General features: G+C 53.1%; 1 protein-coding gene across 6 annotated transcripts in view; it reads left to right on the top strand.

The window, feature by feature from the left end:
* The first annotated feature begins 881 nt into the window (after window positions 1-881).
* ARHGEF10 (Rho guanine nucleotide exchange factor 10) overlaps window positions 882-17,024 on the top strand; it is an 86,927-nt gene continuing 70,784 nt past the window's right edge. For 3 of the 6 annotated variants that reach the window (XM_068531946.1, XM_068531943.1, XM_068531947.1), the window contains exons 1-3: window positions 916-964; window positions 10,123-10,242; window positions 16,611-16,720. In XM_068531946.1, the coding sequence (XP_068388047.1) occupies window positions 10,220-10,242; window positions 16,611-16,720 (133 nt within the window). In that variant the 5' untranslated portion in view covers window positions 916-964; window positions 10,123-10,219. Of the gene's footprint in view, window positions 965-10,122; window positions 10,243-16,610; window positions 16,721-17,024 lie in introns of all 6 variants that reach the window. The other 3 variants (XM_068531948.1, XM_068531944.1, XM_068531945.1) reach the window with 2 other exon arrangements.

Raw genomic sequence — 17,024 nt, 5'->3', positions numbered from 1 at the left:
GAAATTATAGCAATAATATGCTTCCTTTTTTAAATTATAAAACAAAGAAATGCTCCTGGCAAACAATTCCAACAGCACAGAAGGGAATTCTTGTTTATCTTAGGCGCTTCTGTGAGGAACCAAGCATATGCGTGGATTTTTAACCTCAAATGGGCTCGTAGTATAAGGATGCTTTTTAGGCCCAATAAGCGCTGTCCATTCCAAGGGTGAAAACGCAGGGTCAAGCTCTCCCTCTTACAGCATTGCTTTTTGGCTCTTACAAGATACAGAATTCTAGAACCTATGTTCACCGTCAAGGTAAAGGTGAAAATGAGCGCTTTCCTGTAAAAGGCAAGCTTTAAAAATTGTCTCGGCAATGTGTGAAATCATTGCATTTCCAAACTCCAAACACTTGGCGGGCCTCGGGGCAGCTGACCTTCTGAGGAGCCAGGAACGCCCCTGCTGGCAGGGCCAGCGAGCGAAGGGAAGGGGTGGGTGCTCTGGGGACAGCGAGGGGGATGGGGAGATCTAGGGGTGTGATCTGCCCGGCGGACTCTGCCCACGCGCGCGCAGGCCGAGGACTCCCCGGGGAAGAGATGGGGGTCTGGGGGTCCGGGGGTGTCCTGCCGGGCGCCCCCCCTGCCCACGAGTGAGCAGCCCGAGGGCTCCGTGGGGAAACGACACGGGTCTAGGGGTCCTGCCGGGCGCCCCCAGCCGACGCGGGCGCAGCTGAGTCGAAGGAGGGGGTGCGGGTGGCCACGTGGCTCCGCAGGAATGCGCGGGCGCGGGGGCGGGGCGCCGCCGAGGAACGAGCAGGCGCGGCAGCCAGTGGGCGCCCGGCACCGCCCAATGAGGCCAATCACGGCGTGTGGGTGGGCCGGCCTCCCTGTGGGCGGGGCCGGGGCGCATCCCGGGGCCGCGGACAAGAGGAGGGGAGAGGGGTCCTCGGAGGGACGGCGGGCCGGGGTCCTGTCCCGGCTGCAGGGTGAGTGCGGGCCGGGGATGGGCGGGGGTCCTGTGGGTTGAGCGCGGGCGGGGGGCGGATGGCGGGTGGGGGTCCTGCGGGGTGAGAGCGGGTGGGAGGCGGGCGGGGGTCGTTGAACTGCGCCTCCAGCGAGCCCACCTATCGCGGGGATTCGGAGTTTCCTTTTTTTCGTTTGAAAGTTGCACTTCTGCCTAACTCCCCCGAACTGGCCAGATCCCACCGCTCCTTGAAGTCCGGGCTGCCCGCCCGCCCCAGGTTTTGGGTGACTGTGCGAGGGCCACTCGGGGTGCACCCTGACCCCGGGCACTGACCGTGCAGGTGGCGGAGCTGAGGCCCGGGACAGCCCCCGTTTACCGCGAGTCCCGGCGGTAACGGGAGCCGGGTCGAGACCCCACCGGCTGTCAGGAGGGTGCAGGAGGGACCCCAGGCCGGCGCCCCACTGACGTTGCAGGAGGAATGGCGAGTTGGGGTGTTTAGGTGGGGAGCAGTCATGTATATTTTCCGATAGAGGAAAAAGTCTTTGGCCCACTTTAGGGTGAAAATAATTACTATTGTACTTAAAAATCCCCGTACGTGTTTCCTCCCCCTCCCCCATCTACCATTGTTGGGGAGACTGAAGCGGGTGTGCTGCCAGTGGTCGGCAGGTGCCTTGCTCATCCCCACCTGGCCACACCTCCCCTCTGGGAGACCCTCGGTTTGAACGTAAAAATCTGAGTAAATGTTTCAGCTTTTAATAGGACGTGAACATTCTGAGAAAGCAGCAGGCGTACAATGTAATATTCTTTTCAGTTACTAGCAGTAAAAATTCTTATTAACTCAAAATGCAATGGATTTTTAGCTCTTCTTTGGTTGAGCCACAAAGTAAAAATAAAGTAGTCATCAATGTTCTGGATTTTGTGCAAGAGTTACTTAATATCCCTCCAGGTAGAACATTGGGAGGGATAACGTTTTCACTGTTCATTTATTGCTTAAAAAATATATTTTGGACATCTGTTTTCTAGGAAATAACTTTTATTATAATGGAAAGATGAGATATACTCTGTGTAATTTTAAAATGTAATTTACCCCTTAAGCTCGCAGAGTGTTTACTTGATTGGCCCTGGGATATGATTTAGTGGCCACATGTGCAGTTAGGTGACTCAATGACTCTTTATGGTTTCTTGATTTCATGTCCATAAGAAAAATTACTCATAGAAAGTGGTATTTCATAATAGATTAGTCTCTCCATACGGGCCAGATTCTATCAAAGCTGTTACAGACATTTAGGGATGAGGTAAAATCCAAAGTTATTCAAAATAGCTTTTTATCTTTTAAAAGTCGAACTTGAGTTTCTCGTTTTACCAAATTTGTCATCTTGATATTTTGACGTGCCATGTTTTCTCTGCAGTTTTTCTGGTGGGGTTAGAAGAACTTTTTGACTCTTTGGGAATTCTTGGAGATCGAGGGGTTCTGGTGGCATTTGGACCCTGGGCTGAGTTCTGGAACTGCTCACCGCCCCCCCCCCCCCCCGGGGAGTCAGGTCCCCACAGAATTTGTTTACTCACTTTGGAAATTGCTGGAACGCAAGTGTGTGGAAATGTGTTTTAAAATAATGATGTTCTGCGTAAGTTAGAGCAAAATAAAAATGCTGTGAGTTTGGCTGTATTACTCTGTAATGTCAATAATGTAGACCCCTGTTGAAAAATACAATGTTCTTATTGCACAAGGCATGATAGAAAAGCTGCAATGAAAAATTCACATCTTGTGATATTCAGAGCACATTCGTGTATACTTCATACATTATTCATAGTTTGCACAGGTAGAAACATACGTGGAGTGAAACAAGATAGAAGGGGAACATAGATGTTAAACATTTATGGGGTGGGATTACTGCTCTCTCGGTTAAGACTTCTGGAAGTGTAATTTGAGAAAATGAGGGGGGAAGTTCTGGGAGCTTTGCGGTACAGAGGGACGTGGAGGTCTGCGGGTGGGGGGCAGGGCCAGCTCTGGGGTGATGGCTGTGAGCAGGGAGGCACAGGAGAGCTGGCCAAGGACCCTCTTATCTGCCACCAGCCCCCACCCACCATAACCCCCCTCATTGTCTCTCCTTCCCAAATCAGGCTTTTCAAAGATCCAGACATCAAAGTTTGTTTTTGCTGCTTCTTTGTTTTTGTGTGCACGGTTTCAAAACTTTGATTATAAAAATGAGCAGTCATGGCACTGGTGTTATTCTTTCATTTCCTGTTCTTTATTATCGTGAAAGTAATGCGTACCTGCTAGTAGAAGGTGCTTTCTCTGGGTTGTTGATGTTTTATGGTTTCATTAAAGAATGTTCAAAAGATTTTTTTAAAGTTTTTATTTTATTTTTTTAGGTTTAAAGTGTTTCTCTTCCATGAGCTACGTTCTGATACTAGAAATTACTTTTTGAAGTAAAATGCAGCGCCAAAAGCTTCTCCAGCCTTGCAGTGCCCTTGGGAAAGGGAGCTGTGAAGAAAGGTCATGGGTGGGTGAGGGTGATGCTTTGCGCTCCCACACAGATGGCTAAGCTAGCCTTCCACCGGGGGTGGGGGGGGGGGCTGGTGACCTGGTGGCCTGTCCGAGGCTCCAAGGTCTTGACTCAGTGAGTCACCTGTGACCCTGAACTGGGCATTTAGGAAGAAAACAAAAGGAATAGGTGAGGATGCCCGAATACTCTGTACACTGATAGCTACATGTAGCAGAGGACCTTTTCACACGCGAGGTGTGTCAGGGTCCTGAGGGCAGGGCTTTGCTTCCTGGGCTGTGGTTTCGCTCTTTTTCTTGGGCCGGAGGCCAGCAGGCTGTGGGGAACCAGAGCCTCATGTGTGGACATCATCTTTTTTTTTTTTTTTTTTAAGAAAGCACTGTGGACATTCAGACTCCAAAGTCAAACAGATACGAACTTCGAACTTGAGTCATTTCTCAGTGGTGTGGAGAATGGGAGCTGACAGTACAGGAAAGCTGAGGAGTTTTATTTTGATAAAAGTGTTCTGTGCACACCTAGTGTTTTATTCTGTTATTCGCCTTATTTCTCTGCAGGGAAGATGGGGGGTGACTTTAGCTGGTTTGTGACTTCAAGGAACGGAGAACATTGAGCTGAAAGGGTAGCGTCTGTGCTGAGGCCGTGCTCAGTGCCCATCTCCACTGGGGTTGGAAGGCCTTGGACCCCCGGAAGGATGTGGGGGAGTCGCTTGGCCGCTCTGCCCTCGGGCCAGGCTCTGCCTTGCTTCAGCAGCGGCTTGCAAGGGCTGCTCGAAAGTGTAGGCATCTGCCTAGTGGTGGGGATGGGATGCCGCTGTGGGCCACTGTAGATACTGCCCAGGGATTCCAGAGTTAACCGTGATCCCATTTTGGGAGCCAGAGCCTGCTTCTGGGTGAGGAGCGCTGAGCTCTGAGGGCAGGAATCCGGCGTGTCTCTTCCCTCCCTGTGTGTGCAGGTCTGAGCCTGGCCGGGTAGCGGCGCCTGCTCCGGGCTGGAGCTCGTCGTGGGGCTGGCCGCCTGCTCCCTCCCGAGGATGTGGACTTGGCCCCTGGCCCCGGCCGGCCGGCTCTCTTGCCGCAAAAGTGATAAGACGTTGACTCATGCTTTGTTCTCAAGCACTTGACTCCGCAGGTCGCTGGGAAGCGGCCACGTGGGCGGCACCGATTCACGTCCATCAGAGAAGCTTGGGCTGGACAGCACCTGCGTGGCCAGGGACTCAGCCAGCGGGGCCCTTCTCCCAGAGCAGTGCCGGGCATGGGCCTCCGTCTCAGAGTTCTTGCCCCGGCTGGCGTGGCCTAGATCGCTTTTCAGTTGGAACTAAAATCAGACTCAGGCTGTTGGGGTCCAGGGTCTGCGGAGGACAGAGTCCCCGTTTCGGGTCCAGAACCGGGGTCTGGAGGGCGCCCACTGGGCCTGCCGCCAGCCTCTGTTCTGGAAAAACGTTTAGACACGCGCTGCTCCTGGTGATTTAATAGGAAGGAATGAAAGGTGCAGCATTTGCCAGACGACAGAAGTATTTGGGAAACGAATCCCAGGTGGTTGCAGTGGGGAGAGATTGTTTGCAGGGTGTGCAGCCGCTGCAGCCAGTCTGGGCCGAGAGGAGGGCCTCGGGACCCTGCCTCATCTCCTGCTCGCCCCGGAAGAGCCGCCCCCTTCTCCACCTTCGTGGGAGGAGGGTGAGGACCCCGGGGAAGGTGAGGAGGGTTCACACCAGGGTGCTGTGCCCACGGCTCATTCCCTGCTGGCGCCTGGGCGTCCTCCATGGCCCCGTTCCCTGGGCGCGCCTGCCGTCTGTCCGGAGCTTCCAGCAGGGAATCTAATTAAGGCCATCGCCTTAGGCTTCCGTCTCTCCGCTGATGAAATACATTCAATGTCATTTTGTTTTCATGCGTTTAAAAAATCAAGTTCTTGTACTTAAAAAAAAAGGAACAACCTTTTTACAGATGGGAAGAGGTGCAGGTGGTCACATGATGCAGCAAATCTGGAAGGGATTTATTAATTTGATGGATATTTAGTGAGCACCTACTGGGTGCTGAGTACCAAGTGCCCTCAGTCCCAAGACTAGGCAGTGAGCAGGTGGACCCGGTCCTGTTCTCATGGGGCTTGTGTCCTGTGCCCGGGAGAGACTATAGACAGGAAAGTAGGTAGTGCTTTAGATGATGATAGAAATAAAACAGGAGACAGGCCTGGGGGTGCTGGCGGGAGGGGCCTGCTACTCACAAAGGTGGCAGGTAAGGCCTCACCGGGAAGGTGATGTTCGCGTGAGGACCTGATGGAGAGTGACAGCTGCGCTCATGTCCACCCAAGAGCATTGCGGGCAGAAGGAGCAGCCCGTGCAAGGGCCCTGCGGCAGGAGTGTGTTGGGAGCAGCAGGAAGGCTGGTGGCTGCAGTGCTGAGTGATGGAGGCTGAGGCAGGGCTCAACCTTGGGAAGGAAACAGTGACAGAAAGGGGTGCGAGCGCCGACTGTGCTTTCACGGGGCCTGCTGGGTGCAGCCTTGAGAAGTTTACGGAGGAGCAGGAATGGGGGAAGGGAGGCCAGTTACGAGGCTTTTACAGAAACGTAGGCAAGAGACGGATGGTGGCCATGGAGGGCGGGAGAGACGGCTCACCTCGTTGGGGATGTGCTCTGAAGGTGGAGCTGACAGCGTTTGCCGGTGGATTAGATGGTGAGGGGGGGGAAGAGAGAGAGAGAGAGGAGGGAGGGAGGGAGGGGGAGGAGAGAGGGGGCGTGGACAGATATCTTTGTGATATCCTGTTTTTATTTCCTTTGAATAAATACCCAGAGGTGGGATTGCTGGGTCATATGGTAGCTCTATTTTTTATATTTTTGAGGAACCTCCATACTGTTCTCCATAGTGGCTGCACCAATTTACATTCCCACCAACAGTGCACGAGGGCTCCCTTTTCTCCACATCCTCACCAACACTTGTTATTTCTTGTCTGTCTTGATGGCCGTTCTGAGAGGTTTGAGGTGATATCTCATTGTGGTTTTGATTTGCATTTCCCTGATGATTAGTGATGTTGAGCATCTTTTCATTTGACTTTCTTCTTTGGAAAAATGTCTATTCAGTTCTGCCCATGTTTTTAAAAATCAGATTGGTTGTTTTTTGGCTATTGTGTTGTATGAGTTCTTTATGTATTTTGGACATTAACCCCGTATTAGATAGATAATTTTCAGATATTTCTCCCATTCTGTAGGTCGTCTTTTCACTTTGTTGATGGTTTCCTTTGCTGTGCAGAAACTTTTTAGTTTGATGTGTTCTCACTTGTTTATTTTTGCTTTTGGTGTCAAATCCAAAACCTCATCACTAAGACTGATGTCAAGGACTTTATCACCTGTGTTTTCTTTTAGGAGATGTATGGTTTCAGGCCATACATTCAAGTCTTTAATCCAGTTTGAGTTAATTTTTGTGTATGGTGTAAGGTAGTGACCCAGTTTCATTCTTTTGCATATAGCTGTCCAGTTTTCCCTGCACTAATCATCGAAGAGATTGTCCTTTCCTCTTTGACTGTTCTTGCCTCCTTTCTTGCAGGTTAATTGACCATATACACATGGGTTTATTTCTGGGCTCTCAGTTCTTTTCCATTGATCTGTGTGTCTATTTTTATGCCAATACCATTCTGTTTTGATTACGATAGCTTTGCAATGCAGTTTGAAGTCAAGAAATGTGATGCCTCCAGCTTTGTCCTTCTTTCTCTTGGCTATTTGTGTGTTTCCATACAAATTTAAGGATTGTTTGTTCTATTTTTGTGAAAAAAACCATTGGAATTTTGATAGAGATTACATTGAATCTGTATATTGCTTTGAGTAGTGTATAGACATTTTAATGATAGTAATTCATCCAGTCCATGAGCACAGAATATCTTTTTATTTATGTGTGTCTTCTTCAGTTTCTTTCATCAGTGTCTTATAGTTTTCCGTGTATAGGTCTTTCGCCTCCTTGGTTAAATTTTTTCCTAGATTTTTTTCTTTTTGATGCAATTGTAAATGTGATTGTTTTCTTAATTTCTCTTTCTGACAGTTCATTATTAGCATATAGAAATGCGACAGATTTTTGTATATTGATTTTGTATCTTGCAACTTTACTGAACTTGTTTATTCTAACAATTTTTTTGGTGGAATCTTTAGGGTTTTCTATATATAATGTCAGCAAATAGTGACAGTTTTACTTTTTCCTTTTGATTTGGATGCCTTTTATTTCTTTTTCTTGCCTAATTGCTCTGCCTAGGCCTTCCAATACTATTTTGAATAAAAGTGGTGAGAGTGGGCATCCTAGCCTTGTTCCTGATCTTAGAGAAAAAGTTTTGTGCTTTCCATTCTTGAGTATGATGTTAGATGTGGGCTTGTCATAAATGGCCTTTATTATGTTGAGGCACATTCCCTCTTCACCCACTTTGTTGAGAATTTTTGTTTTGAATGGGTGTTGAATTTTGTCAAATGCTTTTTCTGCATCTATTGAGATGATAATATGATTTTTATCCTTCTTTTTAAATTTATGTTTTATTTTATATATTTTTAGAATTTATTTTATTTTTGGCTGCGTTGGGTCTTCGTTGCTGCGTGCGGGCTTTCTCTAGTTGCAGTGAGTGGGGGCTACTCTTTGCTGCGGTGCGCGGGCTTCTCATTGCTGTGGCCTCTCCCGTTGCAGAGCATGGGCTCTAGGTACGTGGGCTTCTAGTTGTGGTTCGTGGGCTCTAGAGCGCGGGCTCAGTAGTTGTGGTGCATGGGCTTCATTGCCCCATGGCATGTGGGATCCTTCCGGACCAGGGCTCGAACCCATGTCGCCTGTATTGGCAGGCAGATTCTTAACCATTGCGCCACCAGGGAAGCCCCTGTCCTTCATTTTTAAAAAAAATATGGTGTATCACATTGGTGGATTTGCAGATGTTGAACCATCCTTGCATTCCTGGAATAAATCCTTTTAACATAATGTTGAATTTGGTTTGCCAGTATTTTGTTGAGGATTCTTGAATCTGTGTTTATCAGGGATATTGGCTTATAACTTTCTTTTCTTGTGACATCTTTATGTTCTGCAACTTTAGTGAATTGTATGAGATATGTACAGAACATTCCATCCAAAAGCAGCAGAATGGACATTTTTGTCAAGCACACATGGAACATTCTCCAGGATAGATCACGTTAGCCAACAAAACAAGTCTTGATACATTTAAGAAGACTGAAATCATATCAAGCATCTTCTCTGACCACGATGGTGTGAAACTGCTAATCAACCACCAGAAGAAAGCAGGAAAATTCACAGAGAAGGCACCCATCCCTGTAGCTTGGCTGCCATAGTTGCACCTTCTGTGCCGTCTCCTGTGCCTCCCCCTCCTCATTCCCGTCATCATCGTGGTCATGAGCGTAACCTCTTGCCCCACAACCTCCTGGGGGATGGCCTCCATCCACCTGGCCCTCCTCCCCGATGCCCTGTCCACCTGATGCCAGTGTGACCTTTTAAAAAGGCAACTCTGGCCACATCAGTCCCTGATCAAACACCTTCCGTGGCGCCCTCCGAGTTGAGGACAAGGCTCTGCCCTGGACAGGTCCCCACCTCAGGCCAGCCTCCTCTGCCTGCCCTCCCCTCAGTCTTCCTCAGGAAAGCTCTCTCCGCTCCCCACACTGAGGCTGCACTCCGGCTCTGTCCTCCTTTCTCCCGTCCTAGGGGAGTCTCAGCCCCCCTGCAGCAGGGCAGACGTGATTGCAGATGCTGCCTGGACACAGCCCTCCTTCCCGCCCCCCAGTGGTCCACAGTGTGGCCCGAGCCAGTGCTGGGTGTGTGGGCAGTGCCAACATCCCAGGGGATGGCGTCTGTAGGGTGGGACCAGGTGGAGCCAGGCCGCCCCACACCTGGGCTGAGCTGCTGTCCCGGACGTGTGATGAAAGGCTCCAGGGAGCTTTGCGGGGACAGTGGCTTCGTCTGCATCCGACTGATGTAATTACACATTCGCACAGCACACTTCCTTCTCTGTGGAAGAATTTCATTGTGTTTCCTGTAAATAATGGGAACTCCTGCTGGAATGTGAGCCCCTTGGCCAGGGCCCTCACAGTCCGTCACCCTTGACCTTGACCCAGGTGCCCCTGCAAGGAAGGCAGGGGGATGGACTTCAGCCCCAGGGTTTTCCCAAGTTCCTTCCATTCCTGAGGCTGGATGTCCTTGTCTGTAAGGATGGTTTTTGAAAGTTGAGATTTACATCATGCAAGAAATGGCTGCGCGTGTGGATCATAGGAGGAGGGGTGGGGCGTTTCCTGCCGTCTCCTCTCCTTGCCGCCCTCCTCCCCTGATTCCGTGGGGTGATTTGGTGCCTGTTTGCTCTGCGTCCTTGGTCAAGTCCTGAACTGCCAGCGGCTGGGGTGCTCTGTGCCTGTCCTTGGAGGGGCATGTGTGGCGGGGGAGGTGACAGGGAGGCCTTGGCAGACAGAGGACAGGCTGCAGCCCAAGAATTAATCGGAGGAAGAGATGCCTATCAGCCGACTGAGAGGGCACAGAATGTCACACACGGAGACGCAGAGGCCAGTCCGGTGATGACCCCCTCGCAAGAGTAACTTTGTCCTGTTTTGTTTTATGAATATAATACCCCCTTTGATGAAAACATTTCTCAAAGACACTGCCAATTAAAGACAGAATTAACTTCGTCCTTGGTAAGTTTTGAAATGAAGCCACTGTGCTTTTGTCTAGGTGGTTTTGAGGTTTTGAGAGAAGGCTCTCCGGCTGGATTGTGTGGCCATGGACAACCGTGTTGGGGGCCTTGGATGCGGGCAGGCTTCAGGAGTCCATGGGGCGTGAAGCGTTTGTGCTGTGAGTCTCTGGGTGCCTTGGTTCTTGGGGGGCAGCGGGGCAGCTGTCTTCCTGATGCTTGAGTCTGGCTCAGGGTGCATGCATTCCGGCTGATGTGGACCTGCGCTGGGGGCAGGGCCTGCTGGATTCTGGAGGGACCTGGCACAGAACAGCAGCAGTGCAGGCCAGTCCGGTCCAGGCCAGGCCAGTCTGGTCCAGTCTGGTCCGGGCCAGGCCAGGCCTGTGGTCCAGGTGTCTAAGGGATGGAAGAGTGAGGGGCAGAGAAGGTAAGGGAGAGTGGGGGCAGGAGGGGCAGGGACATCACCCAGCCCCGCCTCCGCCTCCCCCTCCCCCTTGTCCACCCCCGCCCCCCACAAGTGTTCTTCTGAAAGCAGACCCCGTGTCAGGCACGGTTCTGGGTTTTGTTCCTTATTAGGAGGCCCTAATAAATAATTAAATGCATGTTTTCACCCCATAGAAGTGCAGATTATGGCCTGGGCATCAGCCAAGCTTCCACGTGTTCATTCTTTTGGGCCCGTGTGTCGCGGCCTGTGGTGTTTGCAGGGACAGTGTCTGGGAGGTTCCGGGGCTGTATCCCCCTCCCGAGCCACGTGGACTCCCCAGGGGGTGGGCACACCCACCAGGGGCGGAGCTGTCACCACCCCGTCTCTCTCCCTTCTGTCTCTGTCTGAACAGGAGTGAGGGTGCTCCTGTCCTCCTGGAGTCTGGATCCCGGGGAGGCCGGTGGGGCTGGAGGCCGCTCCCCTCTCGTCAGCTGGGGCTCCCTTTCCTCAGACTTCCAGCCGGACCTGCATCCCCACCGGCCGTCTGTGCGCCGCTCCTCCAGCTGTGGTCCCCATGCCACCCCCCAGGGTCCACCTCTCCCGTCTCTGCTACCCGCCCCGTCCCGGTGCCCCAGGATTTACTCCTGTCACCAAGCCCAGGCGGCCCCACGGGGCGGGGACAGGCTTCCCGAGGAACATGTGTGTCCCCTCCTCCCGGCCGGGAGCAGAGAGCAGGCAAGTGCGGGAGGGGGCAGCAGGGGGAGGGAGAGACACACACACAGAGATACAGAGAGAGAGAGACACAGAGAGACACACACAGAGATACAGAGAGAGAGACACAGACACACAGAGATACAGAGACAGACACAGAGAGACACACACACAGAGATACAGTAACAGAGACAGAGAGAGACACACACAGAGATACAGAGAGACAGAGAGACACACACAGAGATACAGAGAGAGAGACACAGAGAGACACACACAGAGATACAGAGAGAGAGACACAGACACACACAGAGATACAGAGACAGACACAGAGAGACACACACACAGAGATACAGTAACAGAGACAGAGAGAGACACACACAGAGATACAGAGAGACAGAGAGACACACACAGAGATACAGAGAGAGAGACACAGAGAGACACAGAGATACAGAGAGAGAGACACACACAGAGATACAGAGAGAGAGACACAGACACACACAGATACAGAGACACAGAGAGACACACACACAGAGATACAGTAACAGAGACAGAGAGAGACACACACAGAGATACAGAGAGACAGAGAGACACACACAGAGATACAGAGAGAGAGACACAGAGAGACACACACAGAGATACAGAGAGAGAGACACACACAGAGATACAGAGAGAGAGACACAGACACACACAGATACAGAGACACAGAGAGACACACACACAGAGATACAGAGAGAGAGACAGAGACACACAGAGATACAGAGACAGACACAGAGAGACACACACACAGAGATACAGTAACAGAGACAGAGAGAGACACACACAGAGAGACAGAGAGACACACACAGAGATACAGAGACAGACACAGAGACACACACAGAGATACAGAGACAGACACAGAGAGACACACAGATACAGAGAGAGAGACACAGAGAGACACACACACAGAGATACAGAAACAGAGACACAGAGAGAGACACAGAGAGAGACACAGAGAGACAGAGACACACACACACCACACACACACACGCAGAGGTGACCCGGGAGCTGTTCGCAGGGTGAGAGTTCGGGTCGGGAGTATGCAGGAGGGAGTTGGTTCATCAAGATTTGCAGGCAGGGCAGCAGGGCTGAGGCAGTGCGGGTGTGGATGGCAGGGTGTGCGCTGCCTGGGGCGGGGGGGGCACGATTCCCACCCTCCGTCCAGGTGAGCACCCCGCCAGGAGTTCTGAGGGGTTGATCCCCTGGACAGGGGACCATTTGGAAAAGATAGTGAGCAGGTGAACATGTGTGGGTTGGATGCTGTGTAATAGCCATTGCCACACGGAATAAATCACTTCTATTCACTTTTTTCCTTTCTGAGGGGAGGGGAGGAGGCCCCATGGAAGTGGCCTTAGTCTGACGTAAGCAGAGAAACACGGGACACAGGACACACCCCCAGCGAGGCCCCATGTGTGCTCTGCACTCCTGTGCCCTTTGCGGTCCAAATTCGATGAGCACAAAATAGACGTCCCTGCCGGCTAAGTTCTGTGCGCGGCTTAGGGAGAAGCTGTGCTTTTCTTTCTTTCCCCTCCCTCTCTCCCCACTCCCTTCCTTCCTTCTTGTTTCTGTGAGCATTATGTTTACTTAAGAATCTATGAAAATGTTCAGTGAAAAGGGTTGGTGTGTTTGCTTTGCCCTGGAGTTTGTTTGGTTAAACTTAGGTGGAGCCTTTCCAACAGGACTCATACCGTAAGGTCCTGTGAGCTTTCAGTTCCTCCTTCCTGGCTCTCCATGTGGAGATAGAACCTTCCTAACGTGAGGTCGCTGGGAAGCTCGTGGTTTTAGGCAACGGCGGACCCAGCGCCAGCGGCCCTGAGCCATGAGGATTCCTGCGTCCCCCGCATCCCCGGGCTCTGTCCCCGGGCTTGAGGTGCACTGGCTCCCGCTGGGCTCCAAGTGGACATCCAGCCCTCGTGCGGGACGCTGGGTGCCCCTGATCTACCATGGCACAGTCTCTGGTGCGTGGACTCGACGGGTCCTAGCTGGGTGGGTCGGGGGCAGGCTCAGCCTGTAGTCTGTCCCCCAACTTTTTGTGACTGGTCAGCGCGGAGGCCGGGGTGGGAGTTGGGGAACCAACCCCAGTGCTGTCTGCTCCTGGTCCCATGGCCGCCGGCAGAGATGTCCCTGTCACCTCGGTTCACAGCGAGGACACCGAGCTTGTCCAGCCAGAGGGTCGGACCCGAGCAGGGTCTCCCCGGACTGGCTCCCGAGTCCAGGCTCCCAGCCCCGTTTACTCGTCGTGCTGCTTCTCAGCGGAAAGGACCTTGTGGAGAGCGCGCTGCCTTCCTCACCCTCAGGACCCAGGGCATCCCCTGCTCAGGGAACACCTGCTGGGAGGGGCGGCGGGTCCCGTCCCTCAGAGCGTCCATGCGTCCACGGTGCTCTCCCTGCAGGCCTGCAGAGACGGCCAAGATGCTGGAAACCTCGCTGGAGCAAAGACTCAGGCTATTTCCATGAAATTAAAAAAAATCAAGTGACTGGGGCACTTCCGTCGCCGCCCAGGCTCTGAGGCAGAGTCGCAGCCACACTGCAGGGACCGTCTCTGTGCCCGTCTCTCGGGGCTGCTGCTTCTACCGCATGCGTCATCTTTTTGTTGGAAACCACAACCTGAGTGCACAACGAAATCTCTCATTAGGATGCTTAAATTGGAAAATGACAGTGATAATCCCCACAGCCCTGCAGCCCAGGTTGGCATTATTTCCTGCTGCTCGTCTGCCGGGGAGGAGGCTTGTGAAAGCGAGACTTGTCCTCCATCCCGAGGTCGGTCGTGGGCCGATCAGGCTTCATCCCGTCCCTAAAAACACCTGGAGGGCAACCAGGAGACGGCAGGTGCCCAGCGTCGGGGAGCAGGCTTCCTAGGGCTGCCGGGAGGTCCAGGGGCTGAAACTTCAGTGCTGGGTGTTGCCGGCATGGAGTGGAATTCAGATCACGGACACCCAGGCCCCCCAGATCCAGAGGCAGATCCTGTGTGTGTGTGTGTCAGCTTCCAGGAAGGCAGTTCCCCATGGATGCTGATTTTGGAAGAAAACAGTCCCTGAGTGTCGTGGTCTGACTGAAATTCATATGCAGTCACACACACAGACCAAGGCACCAGGGGCCTGGATTCCAGTCCCACTCTGCCTCTGGAGACAGGAGCCGTGCTCTCGGCTTCTCAGCCTCGGGTAGGACGACGAGGACGGCTGCGAGGTCCATCTTGGCACCCTGGGAGCGCCCTGAGGGTGAGCGGTGGTTGTTTAATAGGGTCAGGCATCAGAGTAAGAAAAAGCACAGGCATAGTCTTTCTTTGTTTTGTCCCACACGTTAGCAATGGGAAACGAAAAGTCAATTTGACTCTGTTTTGTGCATTTTCAGTAGAAACAAATAGCATTAATGAGACTTGTCCAGCATGGTTTAAGGTGAGTAAATGACGTGATTCAGAAACCCGAATGTGTAAGACACGGAAAGCCACGTGGCCATCAGGTCGCGCATGCCTGTGCGTCCCACTTGTTCTGGACGAGCCCGGGCAACATGCCAGCAGTGTCTGCGAGGGACGGTGCTGGGGTCACACGGAGGGGTGCATGGGGGGTGCTCTGCTCTGACGCCCAGCTCCCTGGCAACTTGGGCCCTGTTCTCACCGACCTGGCAGGTCCCCGGACTGCTCTGGACTTGGCTGGGGGAGTGAGGCACAGCCTCCGTCCTCAATCGGTGGTGAGGATGTAAAGTAACATGGGAGCCCTCATCGCCCTGGGAGCCCCGACCAGTTTCTTCTTCCTCGCTTCCTTCCAGGGTGGGGATGCACTGCCTTCCTCCTGCGGACCCATGTCTGTCCTGCCCAGCAGTGCCTGTGGGGTCCTGGCACCAGGTCCAGGGCCGCCCAGCGGCCCCACCTGCTTCCTTCTCGGGCGTCACCTAAGGCTCAGCACCGCGGACGCGGTCCGTGTGTCTGTGTCGTGTCACTGCTGGCCTGGCGCCACATGAAGCCTATGTGAATCCAGTGGGATGTTAAATACGCACTCGGGTATTTTGATTTACTTCTTGGGAGAGGACATGGCAGCGGACATTGCCCCCGTTCTGTGTGCTTCTGAGGCCCCGAATCCTCCCTCCTGTTCCCTTCCTGCAGCCCCCTGGGCCTCCGTGTGTGTGTGTGTGTGTGTGCACATGTGTGAGCATGTGTGTGTGCACTCACCTCTGCGTGTGTGTGCATGTGTGTGAGCATGTGTGTGTGCACTCACCTCTGTGTGCATGTGTGTGCACGTGTGTGAGCATGTGTGTGTGTGTGTGCACACCTCGGTCACGTGGCTGTGCACGTGTGCATGCGTGTCCCCTTGTTGTGACTTTGCAGACCAGGATGTGGCAGGTGTTGGTTGAGGGTTTGTTGACTGAAACGGAAGCAGTCGTTTTACGTTCGCTGTCAAGAGCCGGCATGTCTCCCCGTGGAGAAAGGTTTGGTCGTCCGTCCGCTTACTGTCTCAGTTTCTCCGGGACTCGAGTTCCCTGACCCTTGTGGTCTGAACGTGTCTGTCGTAAATGTTTGGAAACAGCACTGCAGTTTCTCTCCAAGAGGGTGAACCGCCTCGGTTGGCGTCACTGAGTGTCATGTGTCGTCCGTGGGGCTAGGGTGTCACCAAGGGGTTTCCCTGGGCCTCATCTGGGACCCCGAGAACCGGCAAGGTGCTTCTGCAAAGTGTGGCTTCCCGAGTGAGGTTTGCTTTCCTGCGACTGTTCTGGAAGAATCCAGGCAGGTACTGGTGGCGTGAACACCCATAAACAGGGACCTTGGTTCACAGGATGCTGAGGAGAGCGGGACCAGCCTTCTCACGGCCTGGTGGTTCACACTCATTCTTAGACCAGCGTGTGAGGAAACAGGAAGAGCAGAAAAGAGAAAGAAAACAAAGCAGGATGCAGGCATCCGGCCCAGACCCAAGGGTTTACTGACCCGCTGGCTCGAAAGGGCTTGAGGAAACGGTCAGCCTCCTCCTTCATCCTCAGAAATTAATCCTTCACTCAAAACTCTTAAAGATTTAGTTGAAGGAGGAAGAAAAACGATTGGACTTTCGTGTCTATTTCTCCCCTTAGAACATGTGTGAAATTAAGCAGAGAATCAAGGCGTCCTGGGCCGGGAGGGGTCCGGCCATTGAATCCAGCTGCAAAAATCAACCCCTGGCTGCAATTCAAGGCGACGTCGAGACACCGGGAGTCTCCATTTGGCTTTGCCCTGAGTGTTATTTCAAGGCGGTTTGCGGTCCTCACGTCCTTAGATCTTTCGCTGCAGCTATGGATGAAATCTGCGTTTTCCTTCTCTCAGGCTGTCGGCGGGGTGCCTAGAGGCGTCCAGGGCCACCCTCCCCCCGACCCTGACAGCGTGTTTCATCCTCGCAGGTCCCGGATCCTCCTAGCCCAGGAGCGAGGTGGACGCGGCAGCATGGACCAGCCGGGCCCGCCGGCTCCCGCCCGGGAAGGTAACAGGTTGCAGGCCGGTGGCGGGGCAGGTGAATTGGGGCTGTTTCCCAGGCTCCATGCTCTGGACGTCACTAACCCGCAGCCCCCGGGGTGGGCCCTGGGCTAGGAGCTCCTGGGGAGGAGGAGGGTCTACCCAGACCCTAGGGGGCGGAGGCCTGGGGGTCCTGGCCGAGCCCCTCCACCCGTCCCTGCGGTGCCCACACCAGTGTCTAGGGTCTCCTGTGTTTCCTTTCACCCGACCCATCAGAACCCCCTGGAGGTGGTAAGGGGGTGACGGCCCATTTCAGAGACGAGATTTAGGCCGAACCCTGCGGCCACTGGGCACCTGCCAGC

Source organism: Eschrichtius robustus, chromosome 21 (genome assembly GCF_028021215.1).
Source record: "Eschrichtius robustus isolate mEscRob2 chromosome 21, mEscRob2.pri, whole genome shotgun sequence".
Lineage (NCBI taxonomy): Eukaryota > Metazoa > Chordata > Mammalia > Artiodactyla > Eschrichtiidae > Eschrichtius > Eschrichtius robustus.
Note: the sequence above shows the minus strand (reverse complement) of the source record. Positions and strands in the feature narration are given on the sequence as shown.